The 25,182-nt window shown below is 28.9% G+C and overlaps 1 protein-coding gene across 2 annotated transcripts; it reads right to left on the bottom strand.

The window, feature by feature from the left end:
• Positions 1-15,277: 15,277 nt before the first annotated feature.
• LOC109817838 (mitochondrial Rho GTPase 2) lies at positions 15,278-24,440 on the bottom strand. 2 transcript variants are annotated; one of them, XM_020383181.3, is made up of 14 exons: positions 24,163-24,435; positions 23,790-23,922; positions 23,524-23,673; positions 22,768-22,944; positions 22,404-22,655; positions 21,281-21,349; positions 21,073-21,128; positions 19,801-19,882; positions 19,512-19,723; positions 19,307-19,376; positions 18,974-19,086; positions 16,077-16,227; positions 15,778-15,964; positions 15,278-15,655 (listed from the first exon to the last, which is right to left on the bottom strand). In XM_020383181.3, the coding sequence occupies exons 1-14, from the start codon at positions 24,366-24,368 to the stop codon at positions 15,582-15,584; spliced, it is 1,932 nt and encodes a 643-aa protein (XP_020238770.1). In that variant the 5' UTR covers positions 24,369-24,435; the 3' UTR covers positions 15,278-15,581. The 2 variants fall into 2 exon arrangements, with proteins under 2 accessions (XP_020238770.1, XP_020238771.1); XM_020383182.3 differs by lacking the exon at positions 15,278-15,655 and having other exon boundaries at positions 15,855-15,994; positions 24,163-24,440.
• Between the last annotated feature and the right edge of the window lie 742 nt (positions 24,441-25,182).

Genomic DNA, 25,182 nt, shown 5'->3' on the forward strand with positions numbered 1-25,182 from the left:
GTCGTACAAATTTTAGATTTTTATTTAGGAAAACGAATAAAAGAATCCGAAGCTTTTAGCTAGGTATCCAAATACTAGATTTAAGGTTCGAGATAACAAATGTTCCTTACAAGATGGCAAAAAAGAATCCGTAATAGCATTGTCATGGGTAAGACATATATACTCGATCATCTTGTAAGATATTCCATAACTCATTGGACATTATTATTATCATGCATGCACATATATTTCATTATCTGTAGGCTCGATCTATAAGTAATAAGACCAACATGTTTTGTGCTGGGACAAACAATTCTCATCTAAATAACGTTTTTGACTATCGACTTGTTTTGTTGTCTATCGTTTGATGATTTTCATCAAGTGGGTAGGTAACATGATCGGACAACTAGTTTGTGTGATCACGTATTTATATATATGGTTGAATTTGAAGTACTTAAACATGCTGACCAACGGAATATTAACCCAACTTGTAGTGTACAAAGTAAACACATAAGCAAGCATATCATTGTCCAAAAAAGAAATTGTTGAGCTACTTGTGCCCAAGGTTTGTACTTTTTTTTTTTTTTTTTTTCTTTGGGGCAAATGGAAATTTAGCATTTTCTTTCAACGTATAAGTTTTTATTTTTTATTTTTTAAAGGCTAATCCCTTGCCAGATAATTCTAATTACATGTCCATCAGCTCCCACAGTACTTCATAAAATAAATAAAAACTCACTGTGAAAAACAGACAAATAAAATGAACTAGAAACATTAAAATTGGCCTAATGATGAAGAGTTTGAATAATATAAATAAAGTTTTATGTTCAAATTTTATTGATGTAATCCCTAAAGATAAAAAAAATGACTAACCTTTTACATTGCAATAATATTTAAATGTAATATTAACGTAATATTTAGAAAGAGATCTTTACCGTCTATTAAAAAATTTTATTGTCTCATATAAAAGATACATATAATAAAAAAAATTGTAATAATAATGTTTGAATTAGTTAATATTAAAATGTAATATTAGTGTTAGAATCCTTCATAAAGCTGGTCACTTTCTAATTTGACATTCTCTATGCTTTATTATCAAAAAGTTATTATATCCAAAGGTTCGGAATTGATTTAGGGAATAATGTAATTATTATGTTTTCTTATGTATAAACTTTTCTTTCATGACCATATTAAGACTGTGTTTGAATAACGGTTTTTACGCGTTTTTATGCATTTAAATGGAAAAGTTTCTCTCCCAATTTATTAAATTCAAAGAACATTCAGTGTGTTGGAAGGGAATCCAAACATGCACTAACATTTAGTGCGTTGGAAGGGATTAAGGAAGGGATCTATATAATTTTTATCTTTTTAAAATTTAAAATTACTATTTTGATTCTTATAAATTTAAGCAAATACTAGTTTTGTTTTCCTTAATACAAATATTCTTTGATTTTCATTTGTAAAATATTTAAAATCTATTTTTATTCTTAATACTCGTTATAAGGTAAATAATAAGTAATATTTATTTTAAAATTTATCTTTTTAATGTGCTGCATGTTGTCACGGATGACAAGTACCATAGGTATAACATAAGATAACTACTTAATCTTCTATTAAGCACATAAGTGACTCATAAAAGTCACAAAGTAAAAATAAAAAATGATGGTATCAAAACTCTAAGAAATGAAAATCAAAGTTTTTTTTTTTTACAAATATTAAAATCAAAATTCATTCATTAAAAAAATAAAAATAAAAATACATTTAATCCCTAGAAAATACCATATACTAACAATGTGATACACTCTTTAGTTAATTCAGACTATATTATTAATATAAATATTATAGGTTCACACTAAAAATATGGTATATAGTATAAATAGTTTCATTAATAAAGAAAAATAATATATTGAGTCAGTTTGTGTTACAGATTAAAAAATAACTATTTTCGATGTGAGTTGATTTTGAGATTATTTTTAGAGTTTCTAAGATGAATATAACTTAATTTTATCTCTTGCAGAATTTTATGATTTTATCTTTAAAAGGCATTTTGCTGGGTTAAAGGAAAAAAAAGTATATTCTTAATCGTGGTTTTTAAATAATGGGAAATTTTATTACAGGATGAAATAGTTGCCCCCAATATATTGAGGCTAAGAGGCTTAATAACGGTGAAAGTGTGGTCAAATATGTGGTTTGTTTATAATGTAAATTTTCTAATTTTAAGTTTGTTGAAGTGTTAATTAGTTTAACATGAGTATGTCTGATTTGATTTTATACAATTTTAATCTTAAAAGATGTCCTAATTAATAGATTAATGAGGGAGAACATTTGATCATGTTTTTGAATTAGGATGCCAACCTAGTACTTTGAACACTAGTACTTTTTAATAGTTTATAAGTTGTTGTAATGTATGTTTCTCTAAAATAAATACGAAAAATGTTTTTAATCCATCTTATATTCAATTAATCCACATTTTTTTTAACATAATCACTACAATTTGCAATTCATCTCACGTGTTGAATAGCTGATTTTAGTACTTATATTCTATTTATCACATATACAAATATCATAACTCGTTTTATATCTCCATTTATTTTATAAAGACTTATGTAAGTCTTTACATTAACATAAGTCATGTGGGTTAATTTTATTTTTAAAAGTAAGTTTTTTCGACACTTACTTTTGAGTAAATTAATAAATTTTTCAAATAAAAAAAAGAAGATTAAAAAGGCTCCCACTCTTCTCTTAGATTTTTCCTATTCATCCATTAGCTAAAACGGCATCACCTCGCCCAAAATCTGTGTCCACAAGTATTAAAGATAATAGTGGATATATAATATATAGCACCTATAAAAGGTGACTTTTCTCTGTTTTCCAAGCATATATACCTCAGACAAACACACACACAATTATGACGTGTTAAGTACGAGAGCATGAACACACATGAACATCAACTATTATTATGCACACGTTTACAAAATAAGAGGCTTTCAAGTCTCCCTCATTCCAAACACAAAAAGTTGTATATATGATGGAGATCTCATATTTATCAGTAATATGATTAAATCACTATGTATACATACATAAAAATAATCATCACTGTATATATAGATGTAAAATTAACTAATTTTCTCTTGTTTTATTATTCACCCACCCTTCCAACTCTACATAGAATTGGCTTGAAAGTCTAATTCATTTTTCAATAAATTTGCAGGTCAACCCATTTAATATGTAAATAAATTATTATTTAAATTTTATATATTAATATAATAAAGTGAAATTCTAACACAAGAAAGTAATATACTATGACAAAAATTTTATCAGAGAGAAAAAAAAAATAGTTGGCAAGTTGACTTGTCCTAACCTGCCTTTAATCTAAATTTTGTTGGGTCAAGTGAAATGGTCAGAAAGTAGGATGGTGAGTTAAAAATTTTAACTTGTCTAAAAATGAGTCAAAACATATCGAATTAGATTAAAAATCACATTCTAAGATAGCATTTAAAATATCTCAATTATTTTGTTAAAATTATCGTGTTATTTGCTATCAGATCTTTATTAGATTATCTAAAAATGTTTAATCTTATAAATTTTACATTTAAGATGTTCATTTTTCAATATGAAAGATATGTTAGAGATTTTAGTGACTAGTGATACATGACAAAAATATATTATATAAGTAGGATAATTTTTACTTTATAAGTCAATTTTATAGAATTGAGATAAACTCAGACTCAAATTTTAAGATGATATCAAACATATCTTTATTGTTGGATCTATTATGTTACCAACCATCATATTATTAAATTATTTATAAATATCTAGTCTTATAAATTTTATATTTAAAATATTTATTTCTTGATATGAAAAAAATATATTAAATAGTTCATATTCATGATAATATTAAAATAATTTATAAAATTAAAAATAATTTTTATTTTACAAATTAATTTTATAAAATTGAATTAAGATGAGAGTGGTAATCATAAGAACCCCATCTAAGATCCCTACATGACCCCACCACCATATATGTGGTCTTCCAAGCTTTAGCTATATTGTATAGCTCTTACTCTGTTGTTTGCCACATGTTCGGAACTTTAAATACCAGCTAGTCCTTTCACTCGCTTTATATCAATTCTAGTGTTGGATCCATGTCATCGTAGGCCTAATCCACATTCCATTTGCTCATGTAATGTCTTCAAAAGGTTTGAGTGCCCTAGAGGTTGGGATTGAATTCGTTTTGAGTTCGCAATTGCAAGTAGATCAAATCCATTACACTAAACATCTTTGAGACATATCCCCAAGTAGCTGGCCAGTTGATTGCTTAAGCTAAATGCATGGCCCATTTCACAAAGTTGATAGGACAAGTTGCATGTGTAAAGCCATTTAATTATATATATATGAGACCCATAACATATATCACAATATAAGTGATGATGAATAAGTAAAATGAAGACAACCATATGTACAAAGTAATAAGGACAGGGCCCATGGTGCCAACCAATACTTCATGCTGCTCGATCACACTTGACTAATTAATTGGTGAACCAGATTTATGTTCCCAAACTTTGTTGGGATTTTGGCTTTAGACTTGAAGAAAGTGTGACATGCTTTAAATATATGGTGGACTCGTAGTTAACTTAGGAATTTTAACCTTTGACACAAAACAATACCTAGCTATATATTGGAACTCGATCTATTAACTTTATAAACCATGATTCATCCTTTATTTAAACCAACATTGGATTCCCAAAATTTTCCAACACATAATTTTCATAACCATTTTGGGTACAAGATCATATGTAACCATTACGTGGATCACTATGTTTATTCCCCCACCTCCAATCCTCCACGCAGGGAACTAAGCCTAAGGTGTGAAGTTCATAATTAATGGTTAGCAATAACATCAACTTCTACTTCAGAATAATTATCGACACATACAGGGACGAAGCCAGACTTGAAGGATAGGGAGATGACTTTAAAAAAAAAAGTTTTTCATTAAATATATAAACATCAAATTTTAAATAAAAATATTTATATTTATTTGTTTTAAAATGTTATTAAGTACATTAATAATTGATTATAATACAAAGTATTTGCTTTATGTTACGAAAATCGTTTATAATTTGAATGAATTTTTTTTTTTAGTAATTTTTATATTTGTGATTGTAATTCTAGATCTTGTTTTAATAAATTTATGTTAAATTAAATCTCTCTTTGATTTTAATTTTTAATATATAAGAATAAATTTTCACTCAAGATGATATTTAAAATTTGACCCATCACTCTTAACGTAACCGATGGAATTGGCAACTTAATTATTAAATGTTTGACTTTCAGTATTTTTTTTTAAATGCATCAAAAATATATCTATCAACAAATTTATTAAAAAAAAGTATATATAAACTTGATTAATTAATATAACAACATTTATGTAGAAAAATAATATAATGAGATTTATTTAATTTTAACCTTTTTCAATTTTTATTATTTATTATTAGTTTATAATTAGGGGAAAACATGATACAATGAAAGACTATGAATGATGAGGGAGTGTTTGCCTTAAATTTTTTAATGCAACAATTAAGAAATAATAATAAGTATTATTTAGATTTTATTCTAATTCTATTATTTAATAAATAATAAATATTTTAAAAAAAATCATGAAGGAATTGAGTAAATTTTGAAGGTCTTAATATAGAAGACTGGAAGAGGTATTGTGGCACATGAAATGTGCTTAAATGTCTCGATATCTATAATTATTGAAAACCTTTATTATTAGTTGAGCTAGTAAACAAGTTACGTACTACCAATGCAAAACAAAAAGAAATTTGAAAAAATAAATTAAATAAATTAATGCTTACTTTTTTAAAACCTTAAATAAACAAATAAACTTTACAATTTTTAGAATTAAAAAAATTCAAGGGGGGGCCATGGCCCCCTAAAATTTGTTTCTATTCAGTTTTCACCTCAGGAAGGAAAAAAAAGTGAGGATTTTAAAGAAAAAGACAAAAACATTATTGAGCTAATTTATAATATTAAATTTCATTTTATAATATGGTTTAAATATGTTTTTAGTCCCTCATGTAATATCCCAAAATTTTATTCAAATGAAAAGAGTTATTTATTATGTGAATAAGTATTTTATTTCCGTATTTTACTATTCATGTATATGTATTTTACTATTTACATATACGTATTTTACTATTTATGTATACGTATTTTACTATTTACGTATACGTATTTATGAATAGTGTTTTACTATGTATGCATAGTGAAAGGCTGCGTTTTCGTGGGCCAAAGCGGACAATATCCTCATGCGGGTTGCTTGGGCTGTTACATTTGGTATCAGAGCCGGGACCCGGGCAGGTGTGCCAGCGAGGGCGCTGGGCTCCCCGAGGGGGGGTGGATTGTGAAGTCCCACATCGGCTAGTAAGGTGAACGAAGCATGCCATATATATGGGTGTGGATACCTTACTCTTGAGGACGCGTTTTGGGGTGGTGTTGGCCATTCCCGAGAACAAAGCCGTGAGGCCGTGGGCCAAAGCGGACAATATCCTCATGCGGGTTGCTTGGGCTGTTACATTTCAAATTTAAGATAAATTTGTTTTTTATTTTTTAAATTTAAAATTGTTGTTGTTAGTCTCTGTAATTTTTAAAAATCTTATTTTATTTCCTCATGTCACAAATAATATATCTGAAAGTGACAAATTATGACGGTTATGTAATGTCAACTGGATTTAATGTGATGTTTTCATTATCAGAAATACTAATAGATAGATTTTATGTAATAATGTTTGATAAAATTTTTAACAAAATTTGAATATAAAGATTAAAATAAGACTTTTCTAAAATTATAAGGACTAAAAATAATAATTTTAAATTTGAGAGACCAAAAATAAATTTACTTAAAATTTGAGGGACTAAAAATATATTTAAGTTTTATAATATTTTAAGTGGTGAATTTTTTTTTATTTGCGTCTTTTCTACTAATTTTGTTATTGAGAGCATATGTTTTTTGTTTTTTTACATTTCCTTTTTGTTTAAGAATATTTATGTCATTTGATAACTATATTTTTTTCTTCTTTCTCATTTTCTACTTAATTAATAAAGAATAAAAAAATATTTTTCTTTCCTCCCAAAACATCTAGAAGCTCATCACACTTTTCACTCTCTTTTCGTTTACTTTTTTTCCTCAACCCAAACAAAGTGTTAGGCATGCACATGAATATTTACCTACAAAAATTATTGGAATAATGCTTCATACTTGCATTAATTAATTAATATGCGAAATTTAAAACAAAAAACTAATATTACATGTATTTATAGCCCTTAACTTTATTATCATCATTATTCTTAATTTTTTCATCTCAATTGAAAACTCGTTATTGCCGTCTAATATATGCGCACTTTCTGTCACCACTCAGAATATATTGGAATGGTATATATTTCACATATATATTAAATTTAATCTATCTAATTTGTTAAATTTTATAATTAAAATATCCAAGTCTAAAGCAGTTAATTAACGAGCCTGAGTATAAATATTTAATTATCTATATAAAAATGGGAATAAACTCTATGGTTATCATTTGTATAGGTATGAGTTCAAGAATAATATTTTTTTTAAAGAAAATTTATAATAAAACAGGTTGTGTATTGTAGTACGTTGTCTAATGCAAATGAATAATGGGAGAGAACAAAATGAGGGGATCACTTTATTTGCTCGCTTTTTTTTTTTCAATTACTTTTTGGTATAATATTGTGTGGATAAATAGAGTCAGGGTACAATGTGCCTCTATTTATCTTTCATAAAAAACAACAATTTTGAAAATAATTATGTAATATAATATTACTTAATAAAAATTATCATTTGTAATAAAAATGTAATATAAATTTATTTAATGAAAGATTTTATTTAATTGACAAAATAGCTATTAAAATTAGAGACCCAAAAATAATTGAGAGAAAAAGTATCTCCTTTATCTATGAGACATTTTATATCTCTATAATTATTTAAAGATATTTAAAAATTATTAATATTTATTAAATTAACTGATATCTCATGAATCTTCAAATTTTAATATCTTAAATTTATAAGAATAGTTAATTTATTATTTAAAAATCTAAAAATGAAATAATATAAAAATTATATACATAAAAATAAATAATATTTTTATATATAAATATAGATTATAGCTTATAAGGTGGTCTCTTGAAAGATTCTCCCACTCTTATTCTCTCTCTTTCATTTTATTTTTTTCTCCTTTCATGGGTGCCAAGTCAATGCAAATCCAAAAGAGTATCTTTAGGCCCCACCTCCATCAAATACTTGGTAAGAATCATCATAATACCGATTTTCTGTATTAGAAAAGACGTTTTTCTTTTTATGAAAATGAATCCCCCACTGTTTGAAAAGAAAAAAAATACTAATAAAAAATATTTTATTCAATGATATATAAATAATAAATACAATTCAATATGTGTACAAATTAGATTATTTTAATTCGACTATATATATAATCAATTAATTGAATAAAATTTTGTTTGGAGAAATCACTAATAAGTGATTTAAAGATATTTAATTTCTTTTACATAAAAAAAATTATGTAATAAATCAACTTTAAGGAAAAAAAATGTTGTTGAGAAATAAATTTCAAACTATGTAATATAAATATGATGCAATTTTGCTTTAGAAAAATACAATCTAACTTTATCACTCTTATTACTTATTCAATAGAGTTGTCTTATAATTATGAGAGTCAAAATAATCTAGACAAAATTTTATGTTCAAATTTTGTTAATGTCATTGTATGTGGGAAAAAAATCACTCTTACTCATTTGAATGTGCAAATCATATTTGCCAAATAATTATCAATTTAACCACACAAGAAACTTTAGTCTTGATTATCTCTCACAATCTTTAAAGAGTGTTCTTTAGGGATGAGAACAAGACAAGTTTTATTTTTGTCTCTACTCAACCTTATATTTTGATAGATAATTTTTTTAAAATCTAAATCTAACGTGACCATAATTCAAAATATAGTACGAAGGTGAGTTAATTTATACCTTTAATTCTTTATCTTATTTTTAAGATTTATTTTAGTCATTTATCTTTTAAAATTTATATTTTAGTCTTTTATCTTTTAAATTTAGATTGATTTAACCATTTTCAAACAATGATTATTCTTGATTTTAAGACACGATTTTGAATTATTTTTTGACTAACATTTCAAGATTTGAAATTTGTCTTATTAAATTCATTTATATGTAAATAGTTGAACACAACTAAAATTTAAACAAAAAAGTTTCATAAACATGATAAAAATCACATTAACATAATTTCAAAAGGCAAATAAAAAATAAATAAAAAACTAATTTTATGTTATTTTCTAGTTATTTATGGGATATATTTTTCACATAATTTTTACTATGATTATTTTTTTTTTGAATTCGAACATCAATTAAATTTCATATAATAGAATATAATGTTATTAGGTTCATGTCTTGAATCAATATTCAAAAATTAATTCAAATTTGAGTCACAAAATTAAAATTTATCATTTTCTTTAAAAGATTAAATTGATCAAAATATAAAAGATAGAAGAAAAAAACATTTTGACAGATACAAGATCAAAATGAATATAAAAATAAGATAAATAATCAAAAATATAATTTAACTTGTAAAAATGAGTCAACTTGACTTTCTAATGTATTGTTTAATATTAATATTATGTATAATTAAATTGTACAATAAAAAAATATAAAATTCATATTTTAAAATAAATAATATAATTATAAATATAATATCATTAGTTATTTACGTCTATTTTTTCTGACGTAAATTTACATCGGTTTATAATGCTGATGTAGATTTATATCTCACACATTAACGTCAGTACTCTTTTCGATGCAAAAAGTTTAAAATAACCGACTTAAAATACCTCTTTTATACTTAGTGTAAATTTCAAAAGGCTTTATTATTAATCCACGTAGTTCAAAAAAATATACTCTTAGAAAATTTAGAACACAGATTAGATGAGAACAATCTGAGATATAACTTAAATCTATCCTTAAAACATATCGAGTCTAAGTTAATAAAGATCTAATCTGTCAAAATAAACTTTTTGAATGAGACCGAGTTAGCGTATTAGATCGGGTAATTATGGTCACCTTACTATGCTCGCACAAGTACCGAATTTGCATCCAATGACAGAAATATATCTGTTTTTTAATCTTTATTTTGTGGGCTTTATTGAAGCCTAAGTGTCTGTGTCATGGGCTAAGCACGAGAATTCACGTCAACAAACACTACCTACTTTAATATATTCTATTTGAGGATTACAAAATTTAGCTGTGGTATTCTAAGTGCGAGATCATACAATTTTTCAATGCAATATTCGCACAATAAACATTATATTACAGTTCGATCAACGCCGATAATTAAAGTAAAATTTGAGTACTAGCACTACACTTTTTTGGTTTTGGGATCTGAAGTTCATCACATGCAAAAGAATGGTTGAATATTACTGTTCACATGCTTTAGCCAATGCCCAATAGCGTACCTTAAAATGGAGGTGTGATTCGTTCTCTTCTGGCCCTAGAAGAGTGCCCTTTGATGGGAAGTGATAATAAACTCTGAATGGTGAATCCTCGAGGTATATGGGGTTGGGGACCATCATGCACTTTGAAAAAGAATGTACTAAGTGCAATAGTGCACAAGAACCGCATTCAAATCGATCAGGGTGCTGGTACATACTAGTACTTGTAGGATAACTTACGTGTCGAAACCCTGCATGGCTGTTTTGATTTTCATGTCATCTGAATCTGATTGCTAAATTATGATTTCATCTTGTCTTTCTCTTGCATTCCATCTGAACAAAATAGGCAAGGGGAGCTAGAATCCGGACTATTGCTGCCAAACCTCTTCATCATGTCATGAAACAAATAATGATTGAAACCAGTAGCAACTTGTAACATATTTCTTGTTAAATAATTGATGGGGGACTATAGCAATGCATTTTGCATGTAAAAGTAAAGTGATATTTTTAGTCATAATTTCATGTTTAAGACAAACACCAAACTTTAATTCTATTTAAAGAATAAAGTGTAGAAATACTTATGTTATGGACTTTTCAGTAAATTAAACTTGGTATTGAATGAAGATGCCAAAAGAAGTTTGGTAAGAAATGGGACCAATTAACAGCCAGAAATTGGTATGATGGTAGTACACACTGCACGCGGGTAACACAGCATATGAGTTACGTAAGGGGGCAGAGGAATTTTGAACTAGCTGAGAGTTGCCTTCGAGTTGCGACACGTCGACAATGTTAGATCTCCTCATGCTAACTTTTCACATCACACTAAGTAACACTTTGTCCAGTTCTTCCTATCTTTTACAAATTTTCTTCACATTGATCACTCATGAATTCACTTTGGAATATTTTTGGATAGTGTATTAGGGTTAGCTGGGTGATATAGCATGCATGCTGCCATATGACAAGGTCCAATCACACGTGATACTTGACGATGAACTTGAATAGTGTTGGACCAATATTTAAGAAAGAAAATCACGACACAGATTTTATACAAAGAACGGTCCAAGAAACAAAAAGACATGTCGTACCTAACTGAAACGGAAAATACAAAAGGAAATTATGTAGAAAACGTAGAGGCAAAATTAAAGAGACTTTAGTTTCTATTTGAAAATCAATTAAGTTGAACTTAAATGAAATTAAAAGGAAAAAGTTACACTCATAAATTTTATTTCATTATTTTTTTTCATCGAAATGCCTATTTTCTCACTGAATATTGATTTTAATTTGGTATTCAAATATATATTAAGATAAGAGAATAACAAAATTTACATGATTTAGTCCATTTTATCTCACATTCAGCACAGAAAGAGGACAATTTTTATTCCATGAATAAGATAAAGTTTTTATAACAAAATAATTTGTTGTCTTGCATTTATATGTTTTGTGAAGATATGTTTGTCTCAAAAGAGTTTGATTTGATTTTATTCATAAGCTATCAATTTATAGAGCAAAATTGTAATACAAATATTCAAATACTAACATTATTTTAATCTTAAAATCAAACTAATAATTTTATAAACTTAAATGATGAAAATAACATTTTAATTTTTATCTAAACTAAAAGCAAAACCATGAGGATTAAGGCCCAAAATGAAAAATATCTCATCTTGGAATGTGCTTGTATAATAACCTTATAAAAATAATTCTCATAAAATATTTCCTCGGACAAATACCATAAAATAATTCCAATACTTAACTAGAATCACTTTTGTGTTTGACTAATATTCAGGCTATTTCTTTTAAGATTATTTTTCATCATCTTTATTAAAATCAAGTTTCTTCCAAAAAAAAATGCATCTTTATCCTCTTCATTTGTATCTTCATCATTTATAATTGGTTTCTCCTTCATCAAATTTAAAACAAAGTCCTCGTTTCTTTCTTTCATCTAAATATTGATCACTTCTTTGTTGTTTGTATTTCTAATAACAAAATTATTATTTTTAAATTGCATTTTGTAGCCTTTCTTTAACAATCAAGTAACACTGAAAAGATTTTGATTAAATTCAAGAACGTATAAAATGTCAAATATTAATTTCAATTTTGAATGGCTTTTAATTGCAATCGTTATTATGCCTTTTACTATAACGTGTGCTTTATTTCTCATTGTGACTTTAGAGGTATTAGCTTTGTTGAGCTCTCAAACATAAATCATATGATTTGTACAAACATTATCAATAAGTTAAATTTTTGTGAGTTTGTTGATTGTAAAACATGACATTGAGAGTAGTTATTTTTCTTCTTCTTCCTATTGTTTTTTTAGCAATGCTAACTTATTCTTGTTACTCTTGAGATTTGTATGCTTTTTCCATATGTCTCAATTGATTGTGCTTGTAACTTCTTGCAATAGGTCTCCACCAACATATCTTATATGAATGATTAGTATTTTTTCAATAAAAATATGGTGAAAAAATCTAAGTGTTATTATTTTGGTCATCCTCTAATAAGCATTTAACTTATATATTCAAACTAAAATACTAATGATATATATAAAGACAAAAGCCTAATTTAGTGTACCCAAAATTTTGGATAATTTTATTCTTATAACAACTTTCAAATTATTCTCTCATTAAATCTCTCTTCCACTATTTTTATTTAATTTCTTTCTTTTTTCCACATTATGTAAATCACTGAATAATCACTTTTTCTTTTATTTTTTTAAATATATTTTTAGTCTTGGTAAAATAAGTGACATTGATCCTTATAAAATATTTTTTTTATTTTCATCCCTAAAATTTAAAGTACTATATTTGATATCTCATGACCATTTTAAGGTGTATATATATAACACTAATTTTAAGGATTTATAAAAAAATTGAAGTATCATTTGCAGATAAAATATCACAGACAGTTGTGAGTATTACTTGAGATGGATACATAATTTTCTAATAAATACATAAGTAATTAAAAATTATCACAATAGTAGGGACTAAAACAATTATTTCAAATTTAAAAAAAAAATCAAGACTAAAATCAAACATATCACTTTGCAAAAATTAAAAATATATTTAAACTTTTTTTTTAAAATAATAAAGACAGGTAATATTTCTTCCCTACATGTGCATAAAAATGTATAAAAAAAATATAAAAAACATCGAAGGCCCATAACAATCATATAATTGATTTCATATGATAAAATGTAATTTTAAAATAAATTCAAATTTAATCAAAATTAGATGAAATTACACATTTCCAGTTTTAAATTGACAATAAACTCCCTTGTTTTGAATTGCAAATATCCATATATTTTTATTTAACAAACACGTAAAATTACTGCGTATACATTTCCTGATTAGCTTCGTACAAGTGAAAAATGCACGTGAAAGGACGCAACTATAACTTTAAAAATTGAGATTAAGTTTGAAAATAATAAAAAAAGTAAGTTACTGAATTTGTTATAAACTTTTAATATTAAAATTAACTCACTCATAATAATAAATAAAAAGATGAATTTGTTCCTGACTTCAGTCCAGCCCATATCGGAATCAACCCAACAGGCGGAATCCTCCTTTATATAATGTGCATAGCCCAAACAAAAAGAATCCCGTAAACCACTCCATAACTCTTGGAGAACACTGTCATCTCCTTATTATCAGATAATGAAAGGCTTTCATCACACATTTTTATCTAGGACTCATTAATGGCTCTCTTATCTTATGCATATGTATATATACCTGCTAATAAGAAGGATGACACACATTAACTCTCAACTCTAATCATTAACCATGAGTTCGAAAGTCTTTAGGCTGGTTATCCATTCTCACGACAAATAGCAGACTTATACTATGATGAAGATGAAAAGATATACATCTCTTCATTTTAGTTAAATTATTAATATATGTTCAAAAATATTATTTTTTTCACCTCTTAATTTTATATATTAAATTCATTGATGATTATTTTTTACATTTATATTTTATTCTCTGTATATATATGAACATGATTTATTATTATTTTTTTTTAAAAAATTACCTTCACTAACTTAAGATCTAGAATCAGCCACTAATCACGAGAAACACATGACTGCAACACTTCAAAGAGTAAGGGACAAGATCAACCCAATATAATTGAGTCCCCACTCTTGTAAATGTTGATAGTGTACCTTTTTATTTTATTGAAACATTTAATTTTATAACTATTCAACACAATTTTAATATTTTAAAAAAATCAAAGTACCAATTACTAAAATTTTTAATTTTAGTTTTATCAATATATATATATATATATATTTTTTTTTTTTACACTTTATTTTTTTTAATTTAAAATCTCTACCACTTATACTGTCAAATTAATTCTTTTAAAATTTTATTCAATTTGCTCGCTCTTTTCAAATTTAAGTTACTCCTATATTTGTTTATTTAAATTAAAAATACATAATTTTTATGATTTTATTTCTTTTCTTTTAATTATCTTCGATATCTTTACCTAAATTACAAAATTCCTATGTAGTGTATAGCATTCTTGCTAGTTACTATTTAGAAGCAAACTGTACATGTGAAATACACTAAAATGAATTGAAATTTTTATATTAGTAATTATTGATTTATTATTTTACTGAATAGGTTAAATGAAAATTAATAAAAGCAAAAATTCCAACCCAAACGATTAAAAATAAATTAAATCTTACAATTTGTGGCCGAATTTCATGTGTACTTAACAGGAAAGAAAAAGGTTTCAAAATTATATCATTTCATATTTTAGAAATCAAAAAGTACCTGAAATATTTAATTTCATGTATACCACAAAAGAGAGATATGTCTAATTACATCACATCAATGTAATTTAACCTTGGAATATACACAGTGAATTTCAATTTGAAAACAATAAAGGGACCACAATCATATTTAGGTAAGCTCTATAAGAAGCCGTTAAAGCAAAAAAAAAATGAAATTAGTAATACTATACATAAAATATATTCTAACTTAAGGTTACCCAGTAAGATTAGTGTGCCCAATACTGAACACGAATTCAACAGTTAGTTTAAGTCAGCTCTGTCAGCATAAAGTTTATTGATGACTAACCAGAAGAATTCTTCTTCACAGCATATGCACGGCATGCTGCCAAACCAACAACTGCCATAGCAGTCCCAACTGTAAATTCAAGAAAGACAAATATTTAAAAATCAACACTTGAACAACACAAAAAATGGATACTTTAGCAATTTTTTATGCATCATGCATCAAGTTCTGGTGGGAGGTAGAGAGAAACACACCTGAGGCAAAAACAAGAGAGTGCTGAAGAAGCCGATGGTATTGCTTTCTTTTCCTTCCAATATCAGTTTCTGGAATGCTTAAATGAGGGTGCTCTGCAGCATGGATAATCTTATTGTACACGTTACTTGAATCGCCTAATTTCATACTTACATGAAAAGGTGCCTCTATCCCCAACTCCTGAGTAACCTATAGCAAAATTAAATGGATGATAACATCCTGAACTCGCAGGTTTAACAAATTATGCATAACAATTAAAATATATTCAATGATGACATAACACTGAGTTGATATACAATACCTTAACTGAATCTTGTACTGCTCTTGGGTATGGAGTTAAATCATCCTTAGCAGCAATAAGTAGACACGGAACTCTATAACCAGTTAGATCTCCCTGTCTAGCAACCTTCTCAAGCAAATCTCTGGATTTCTTCCATGAATGTTCATCTGAGCTGGAAAACAAAGTGAAAAAGGCAAAACTAAGATGCAGGAGCAAAATGCCAAAAAAATAAACAACCAAATACGCAACTACGAATTAAACTAGATTAGTTCAAATTCAATTAAGGGAAGTTTACTCCACATATGGACTCGACAGAATGAACATGTAATAGAGCCTCAAAATCCGGTAGTGTGGTACTAATACAAGTGTATAAGAATCACTTTTTTATAAATTAACATGAATTTGACTTGAGAGGATAGCCTTGCCCAAAAACAAGTGAATACAACGATGCAAGAGTTTTGGTTCCTGCTTCAAATATAGCCTGTGTACAAATGGCCTCAGATAAAATTTTTCATTAAATTTGTCTCATTCATGTGCCTCTCCTTCCCCTCTTCAACTCTCCCACCCATCATCTCTATCTTCCACTCTCCATGATCCCAGCATACTGATCAACTCTCAGAAAATTCTGTTACTTTTACATCCAGAGAGATGGTGTTACCTTCTTGATTCCCTCCAAGCATATGCATCAGAATGGCTAAAAAGAAGGCGTTTAAGATTATCTTGTAAATTTGTTAGGTTGATATATATATATATATATATATAAAGAGAGAGAGAGAGTGGGGAATTTTACTTACTCCAAAAGTCTTAATAGACTAACTTCACTCAATAACCCATGCTCTACACTAGATTTCAACGATCAATCCGTTAAATTAAAAATTCTTAATATATAGATCAAATTTACAATTTTGTTTAAAATTTGAAACTCATATAATACTTCGTTTGATAGATTCAAATCAAAGTATAAAATGTTTTTATAATTATCCTTCAATTTGAATTAATGAAACAAAATATCAAATAACTTTCAATTTTTTTCAAAATTTGTAGGTTTCTTCTATACATTAAGAACTTTGATTTAACGGTTAAATCGTTGAATTTTGATGTAAATTATGATTTATTGGGTAGAGTAAGTCTTGGTAGACTTAGTCTTGAAATAAGTAAATCTCTTGTCATATATATATATAGAGAGATATCTACTTAGACTTACTCCGTTCAATAACTCATGTTCTACATCAAATTTCAACGATCTAACCATTGAATTTAAAGTTTTTAATGCGTAGATCAAGTTTGTAAATTTTTTAAAAATGAAAATTATTTGATAGTTCGTTTCATTAATTCAAATCAACATATAAAGTGTTTTTATGATTATGTGTTAATTTGAATTAATGAAATGAAACATTAAATGGTTTTCAAATTTTTAAAAAAATTGTAGACTTAATCTATGCACTAAAAACTTTAAATTTAATAATTAGATCGTTAAATTTGATGTAGAACATGAGATATTAAATAGAATAAGTCTAGGTAGACTTACTCCTGTAATACACGGATCCCTCCTCTTTCTCTATATATATATATGTGAACTAAAATCATAGTAAATAGTAAAATTTGTCAACTTAATTAATGTAACATATGTCACAACTTTCATGAATGAATGAAAGTGATCTGTAACGAGCATAAGGCTAAGGAGGGGAACCATCCCTCAAAAGCCGGCCCAAGAGGTTGGAGAACCTCCCGCCTTATAAGGCCTCCCTGGTAAGGAGACCTCCCCGATGTGGGACTTGTTACATTACCACCCCCTTCGAAAGCCAGCGTCCTCGATGGCTGCACTCCACGGTACTTTACTCACCGGTACTTCACTCGGCCCTTGCCGGTCAGAACCCTCCGGTGGTCAGAACCCTCCGTGGGTAGCCCTTCTCGATTTAGCTGGCTCTCAATGAAAGCATCATTGTAACGAGCATAAGGCTAAGGAGGGGAACCATCCCTCAAAAGCCGGCCCAAGAGGTTGGAGAACCTCCCGCCTTATAAGGCCTCCCTGGTAAGGAGACCTCCCCGATGTGGGACTTGTTACATGATCATTGACTCTAAATTAAATATTAAATAAAAAAGTAAATCTAATGTCTTGATATAGAAAGCATTGATGGGGGATTTAAATTGCGGCATCATTATACCTCAAGTGAGCAAATAGATATGAATTATTTTGGGCGTTTCATAAAAGTTAAGCCTAGTATATGGGCACAAACAAAAGAATATAAATCATATAGACAAACAAGGACAAGACTCGAGCTACAAACAGGTAAGATGCTAAAAACCTTGGAAAGAAGCTGGTTGCGAGAGTGTAAGAGAGAAAGACAATGTAAGATACGAGAGTGAGTGAGAAACAGGTCATGTGGGATTTTAATGAAAGATTTGATGTCAACCATTCATTTTGAATAAATAGCTGTTATTACATTATTAGCTCACCACCCAATAATCGTTCATTTAACTTGATATGCTCTTTCTTCCAGAAAGTTGAGAACCATAAAAATACAAGCCAAATTAAAATTCACATAAAGTTTTAATACAATTAAAATGGTTAATAAAAAATTAAGGTTTTGAGGATTTACCACAGTTTTCTAATTAGCATATAGCATCCATATTGATAACTAATAGGGAAATGGGAAAATTATCATGCAAAGGCAGGTATTTCAAGGGATCTTAAACAGTACCAGACCTCATGTCATTGCAGGGGATATGCCACAAATATGCTTTATTTAGGTAGTTAGTTTACACATAAATACACATGACACAATCATTTCATCAATACATTATTTTTATCTAGTACCCATAAATATGCTGGTTACAGCAAAGCAAGAATGCAAAACACCAATCCAATAGTTTAAATGTAGCAAAGCATTATTCCATAAACTCATTTTGCACCATACCTGTCATACACAAAAACAGCTACATCACATGCTGCCAAATAATCCTGATTTGACAAAACATTCGATACTTCACTCTCTGGTATCTCCCGCAACACCAGAGTTTTTCTGGTTCCCTATATAGTAGCAGCAAACACCAGGATCGTGAATATAAATATTGAATATTGTACCTATAGACTGCATATTGCACCCAATTTCCTCCACAATATCTATGTGACACCTATATTTACTAGAAATAGAGCATATTAAATTGAGGCAAACACATGAGAGAAAGACAATATCATTTTTTTCAAAATCATTTAAATAACAGTAATGTCTTCCCAACATGATACTTACCCCTATTAACTCAATAGCATTTGCTGCAAACCTCTCAACTGTTGTTGGAGTATAATTGTTTGAGAAAGGCCTGGGAAAATGAAGGATTAATTGTTTCTTTAAAGAAAAACAGATATAAACAGTAGGAGAGTATAAAATTCAGTTATTGATGGATCAAAATATATTTAAAGACACGCTGGCTATGGTGATTTGTTCAGAAGCACACCTCCCCAATAATGAATCCAACAGAGCAGACTTCCCAGAATTTTTGGAACCAAAAACATAGCATTGGACCACATTTCTTTCTGTTGTTTGCTTCTTGCGATCAATTGCTCTTCTTCGAGTAACACGAAGAGCTGCAGCAGGATTACCACTATACCCAATATAAATCAAATTAACCAGGCTACATGGTGGGTCAAGTAATGTCATAAGGGCCCACTGCATCATACAATTTAAGAGATATATCAATAACTAACTCATTCTGAAGAATAAAAAACGGCATAAGTTATCCCCACCTGTGATTGGAATCCATTAAGAGATATGTAACCCGAGTCAGTTCTCTCAGCAGCATCCTTATATGGAGCATCATTCCATGGACTGCAATTCACAACCATGTACCAAACCTAAGATGTATGTATGACATCAAGTGGAAAAACTAACAATAAATTTTATAGTGTAAATCATTTCAATATTATCACAACTGAAAAAGAAGGAAACGAATAATATGCAAAGAACAACCCATATTTGACTAATAGATAAAATTAATGCTACTATCATATATTCTTTAGCTGAAAAATTGTAAAACAGTAAAGTTTCCAAAGGTAACATTCTCTCTAGGATTATAAAAAAAGGTTGTTTTCTGAGTTCTCATTATGCAGTAAAATATCTTCATGTTGCTTAAACATAGACTTTGTCAAGGAAAACCAAAAAACAATCCTTTAAACACAGTATTTTTGTCAAACATTGAATCTTAGTTGCTTGACTTGTTTCCAATATCCGGCATTGTTAGTGACGTCTCCAATATACTGATTGCACTTTGCACCAATCAGTTCTAACTAGACCAAAATTGGCTTCTACCAAATCACGGATAAATCTGGTAAACACAGTATAAAATAGTCCGACAAGTTCTATAATTTCACTTTATTAAAGAAAAATTCCCATTTATTATTTTCTCAAAAAGAGAGAAGAAAAAATTAGCTCAAAAAGAAGTGTAACCCAATATGCAAATAAAATACTTGAAAGGGTATATGTACTACTATTTAATAGTGTACTAACCATCTTGAATTTAAGATATACAATTAGAGTAGCATGAGTGGTTTCACTTTAGAGATTATAATAATATGCTGCATCAATAACTAACAAGAATAAAGCTCGCCCTAGCCCCCCTCCCAAAAGAAAAAACTCGAACTATCTGGTTTCTTGGAATCACAACATACAGGAATAAAAATAACTTAACACTTTTGGAGGTTCCAATTTCTCAAGGAATTGAAAGTTTCCATTCCCAAACAGCAAGACCGGTTAGATTTTCAAGCACAAGCTGTAAGACAATTGATATTGACACTGGTATCAATGATTAAGATTTTCTTTTAGGAAAATAATTGCTTTTAGCCAGTGAACCAATTCTAGACAAGAGTTCTACATCCACACTAAGAAAAAGTAATTTGATTGTGAAGACTATATATGACACTAATGAGATATCAGTTATGAAAACGACAATCAAAAGATGAGTTCACAATTTTATTTTTCTATATATGGAAAGTTTAAGGGGAGAGAGGTAGCAAGTTCACCTTTCTGGAGCAGTACAAAATAACTTATCAACTTCAGCAGGTCGTAGGGCACGATCCTAGAGAGTATCAAGGTTCATAAAAGTAAATAGAAAAAAAAAAGTATAATAGATATGGAATACCACCTTAAAAGAACAAACAGATACAGATAGAAGGGGTTAAAGCACACGATAGAGTTCAAGGAAGGTATAATGAAAACATTACCACTTACTTTATCTGTATCTAACAATCGAAAGATACCATTTAGAAACTCTATAGCTTCACCAGTCAGCTCCACACTCTGTAAGATTTTGTCAATGAAAGTAAATACTTCATATATTTGAAAGTTTAACAGGAAATGTAAAATAACTTCACCACAATTGGTAATGACTTGATGACCCAAAATGTTGGAAAATGCAGTATTTGAGGGGGAAATGCATACTATCATACTGTGTCTTGTGCTTCTTTGAAAACCATTTGACTCAACAAACATGCATCATAAAGTCAATACCACAAAAAAAATAGCCTCTCTCTCCATCTCAATAACAAGCAACAAGGAACAAAAGCATTCCCTTCGTTCCATTTTAATTTTCCTTTTAGAAGAAAATTTTTGCTTCTATTTACCTGTCCTTTTAAAAGTTCAATAGAACATTAACTACTATTTTCTCAATTATACCCTCATCTTTACCTATCCTTAATTATTTTAATCACTATAAAAAAGAGAGAAGTAGTGGTAGAAGGAATATTAGAGTAATAAATGAGAGAGAAATTAATTAATAGAACAGATAACAGATAAAAGAGATAAAGGACATATTAGGAAATGCAAAATAATTTTAGTGCAAATGAGGATGTTAATTGTATTTCTTAATATGTGCATTATAACCTTAAAAATCAGATATAACGAAACAGAGGGAGAATATTATATCAACTACAACAATAAACTAATAGCAATCCAAAGTTCCATATAGGGCCGGCCATATTTGTACAAGAGGAATGGCAGCAGATAAGGGAAAAATTGAACAATAACCACTCAACATGTAAGAGTCATTTTCTAGACAAGTATAAAATCCATACTTAACTTCTGCAAATCACAAACCCAGAGACATAGGCTGTTCACAGGTAATATTTGCAAAACCTACTAGCGAATAGCTAAAATACAATCAACAAATATAACCTATACAAACATTCTTGTCCTTCCAATTAACAAATCACACATTTTCTGTTATTGTTAATAACAAGCCTGGATAATGTACATTTAATTCTTTGTATCACTACTCCAATCTCTTCTATTTCAAGCATACAGGAAGACAACAGTGGAATTTCCACAATAATAGAACAAAGAAACTATGTATGACCTGATCCAAAGCACGCTTAGATGGAACAGGAAGGAAATCACTCCTGAGTTTCAAATTATTATCATATCCAAAGTTTCTTAGAACAGCCCATAATGTCTCTTGACGCCCTTTTTTAAGGAACATATTATGGATAGAAAGAAATCCTGGAAAAGTAAGACCAAGTGAGTTGACTCCTTCAGGTACTTTCTGCTGTACAACTGTTTTGATTCCTGCTATTTCAGATGATTGCAATGGTGCATTGAAACATCTAACCTGTTGATATATTTGCATGTTATGAGTAAATAGGCCACAAACAAAAACAACAAATACTCAGAGCATATGAAATAAAAAAGGAAATTTAAAAAGATCCAAATCCAACAAAAACCTGAAACTCATTTAGTTCAGCATCATTGAGGGCATCATCCATGTCACGGTCACAAAGAACAAATATTCTTCTCAATGCCCTAACACATCGATCCTTTAAAGCTTGATTTTCATGATCATACAATGGATCTACTGGATGCAGTACCACTTTTTGAGCAAAATAAAAAACTTCAGGGACCTAAAATTTTAGAATTGATATGAAATTTCCATCACTTACATTTTGCAAATAATAATAATTTTATCTTCAAGATTATGTCATTATATAAGTAAACCAAAACAACTGTGATATTGCATAGACTCGTGAATTTCTTAGTTTATAGTTGACTTGTAAAAGATAAATGATAACATGTTTAGCTTCTTCTTTTTTTCTTTTTTTCTTTTTTTCTTTTTCACTTCTTGTAGTTGGAGATTAAGGATCATTTTGGCATTCAATAAACCTTAGGCTTGTATTTTGGCATAAGGAAAATGCGTTAGAAATTTGATTTACTTGCAAGGTATTGTCGTAATGAATGCCCTATACAGCACTGGCTGATACATAACCAACAAAATAAGATAGACCAATACACCTCCATCTTGATTTCTGATAACACAATACAATGAACTTGTTTGGATGCAAACTTAAAAGTACTTCTGAAAGTTTATTTAAAGTTTTTTTTTTCAGTAAAAGCGCTCTCAGATAGGCTTGGATTCAAACATACTCGATATAAATAAATAATTCAGTATCAAGGAGTAACAATAATGCGGCAAAGCATAATACCTGGTATTGCGTGGCAGCAGAGCATTCAATGCAGGTGACAATCTCCTTGAACTGTTGCAGAAGCTGGGTCATGAGGCGCTCCAAGCTCACTTGCTGGCTTTCATCTCTTAGATCCAGCTTGCAACCAACCACAACTACAGGTACCTTAACCTGTACCAAAGCATCACCCAAAAAAATAACAACAATAAATAAACTAAACACTATTTCCTTTCCATTCACACTTCATTCAAAACAAAAAACAAAATAAATTGCATAAAACCACGAACCTCCAACTTCTGCAGCTCCCCGAACCAGTAAGAACTCAACCGCGAAAACGACGCGGTGTCATTGCAAGCATAAGTTAAAACGACGACATCAGCTCCTTTCAATTCCTCGTTACGCTTGCTCTGTTTGTCCAAGCTACACAAGAACAAAAACACGCGCTCATTCGGTGTGTAATCAGACACTTTCAATCGATCATCGCGATTAAGATAATGATTAAAAAACGCATAACGCAGTTCAGTCATAGGATAATATCATTGAATCGAGTGCGATTCAGTTAAACACATGGCGTAGCTTTAATTGATGAATTGTTGTTTCGTAAAAGTAAAAGAGGGACGTGGAGATTAACGTGTGGTGTGCTGAAAAGAGAAGGAGGACCTTGACGGCGTGTCAATGACGGTGAGAGGAACGTTGTCCGGGTACAAATCGGGGGGTAAGAGAGTGGGCGGAAGAACCGGCGGAACGGCCTCGGCGAATGACTCCGTGGCTATGGCAGCTATGAGGGTTGATTTTCCGGTGGCTCGGTCACCGGCGACCACCACTCGAACTCCACTGCGACCGGCGAAGCTGGAGCCATTCGCCATTGATGCGATGCCAGATAGCAGGGCGAGAATGGGATATAATAATGCATCAAGATTCAATAGTCAAGGTTCAAACACTGTTCATCAATTACTTTTTAACCAAAAAACAATAACCAGCGAGTTTTCCTAAAACAGATATTTATATATTTAAATAAGAAATAATTGCAGTACTATTATTAAACAATGATGAAGTTTTTTAGTTTTTAAAAATAATAATTTTCATCCACAAGTGAAAATTTAGCATAAAGTATTATATTATTAATTAATTACCAATTTAATGAAAAATATTAATATACGTGATTAAATGTCAGCATAAAAAAAGTTATATTTTAATTTTTAATTTAGTCAATGAAAATAATAAGTATTATCATTTATCCCATCAATTCCTTATACGAAGAAATTTCTTTAAAAAAATCATGAAAATGTACCATATCAATCAATTTAGCTCAAAATTAGATGTCTATTAGGTGATCTCATTAACGGTATTGATGTAGCATATTAAATGTACATATATGTCAATGTGTCTATTTAAGTGTAAGTTTAATGAGCAACATTGCACTCACATTTTCAAGCTTTCTTCTTTCACCTAATATTTATCCCTCTTCTCCCCCACCCTTACATCACCTTCCTTTGCCTCTCCTCCCATTTCCTTTTCTTTTTTATTTTTTTGGCTTACTTCAATTCCAAATCAAGAAACGTTAACATGAATTAACAATTTTAGTTAAATAATTTAAAGTATAATGATTTGTTATATTTTAATATATAGAATTTATATATGTAAACAAATGGCTTAACAAATTAACTACTCTACTCCATC

Source organism: Cajanus cajan, chromosome 6 (genome assembly GCF_000230855.2).
Source record: "Cajanus cajan strain Asha chromosome 6, NIPB_CcT2T_4, whole genome shotgun sequence".
In the NCBI taxonomy this organism is placed as follows: domain Eukaryota; kingdom Viridiplantae; phylum Streptophyta; class Magnoliopsida; order Fabales; family Fabaceae; genus Cajanus; species Cajanus cajan.

Excerpts from the sequence above, each read along its gene's own strand:
- LOC109817838 (XM_020383181.3), bottom strand. The coding sequence starts at position 24,368 with ATGGCGAATGGCTCCAGCTTCGCCGGTCGCAGTGGAGTTCGAGTGGTG. Across the intron at positions 22,945-23,523 it reads CTGCTGCCACGCAATACCAG|GTCCCTGAAGTTTTTTATTT; the intron begins GTATTATGCTTT and ends CTAAAATTTTAG. Across the intron at positions 22,656-22,767 it reads CTGAACTAAATGAGTTTCAG|GTTAGATGTTTCAATGCACC; the intron begins GTTTTTGTTGGA and ends ATATATCAACAG.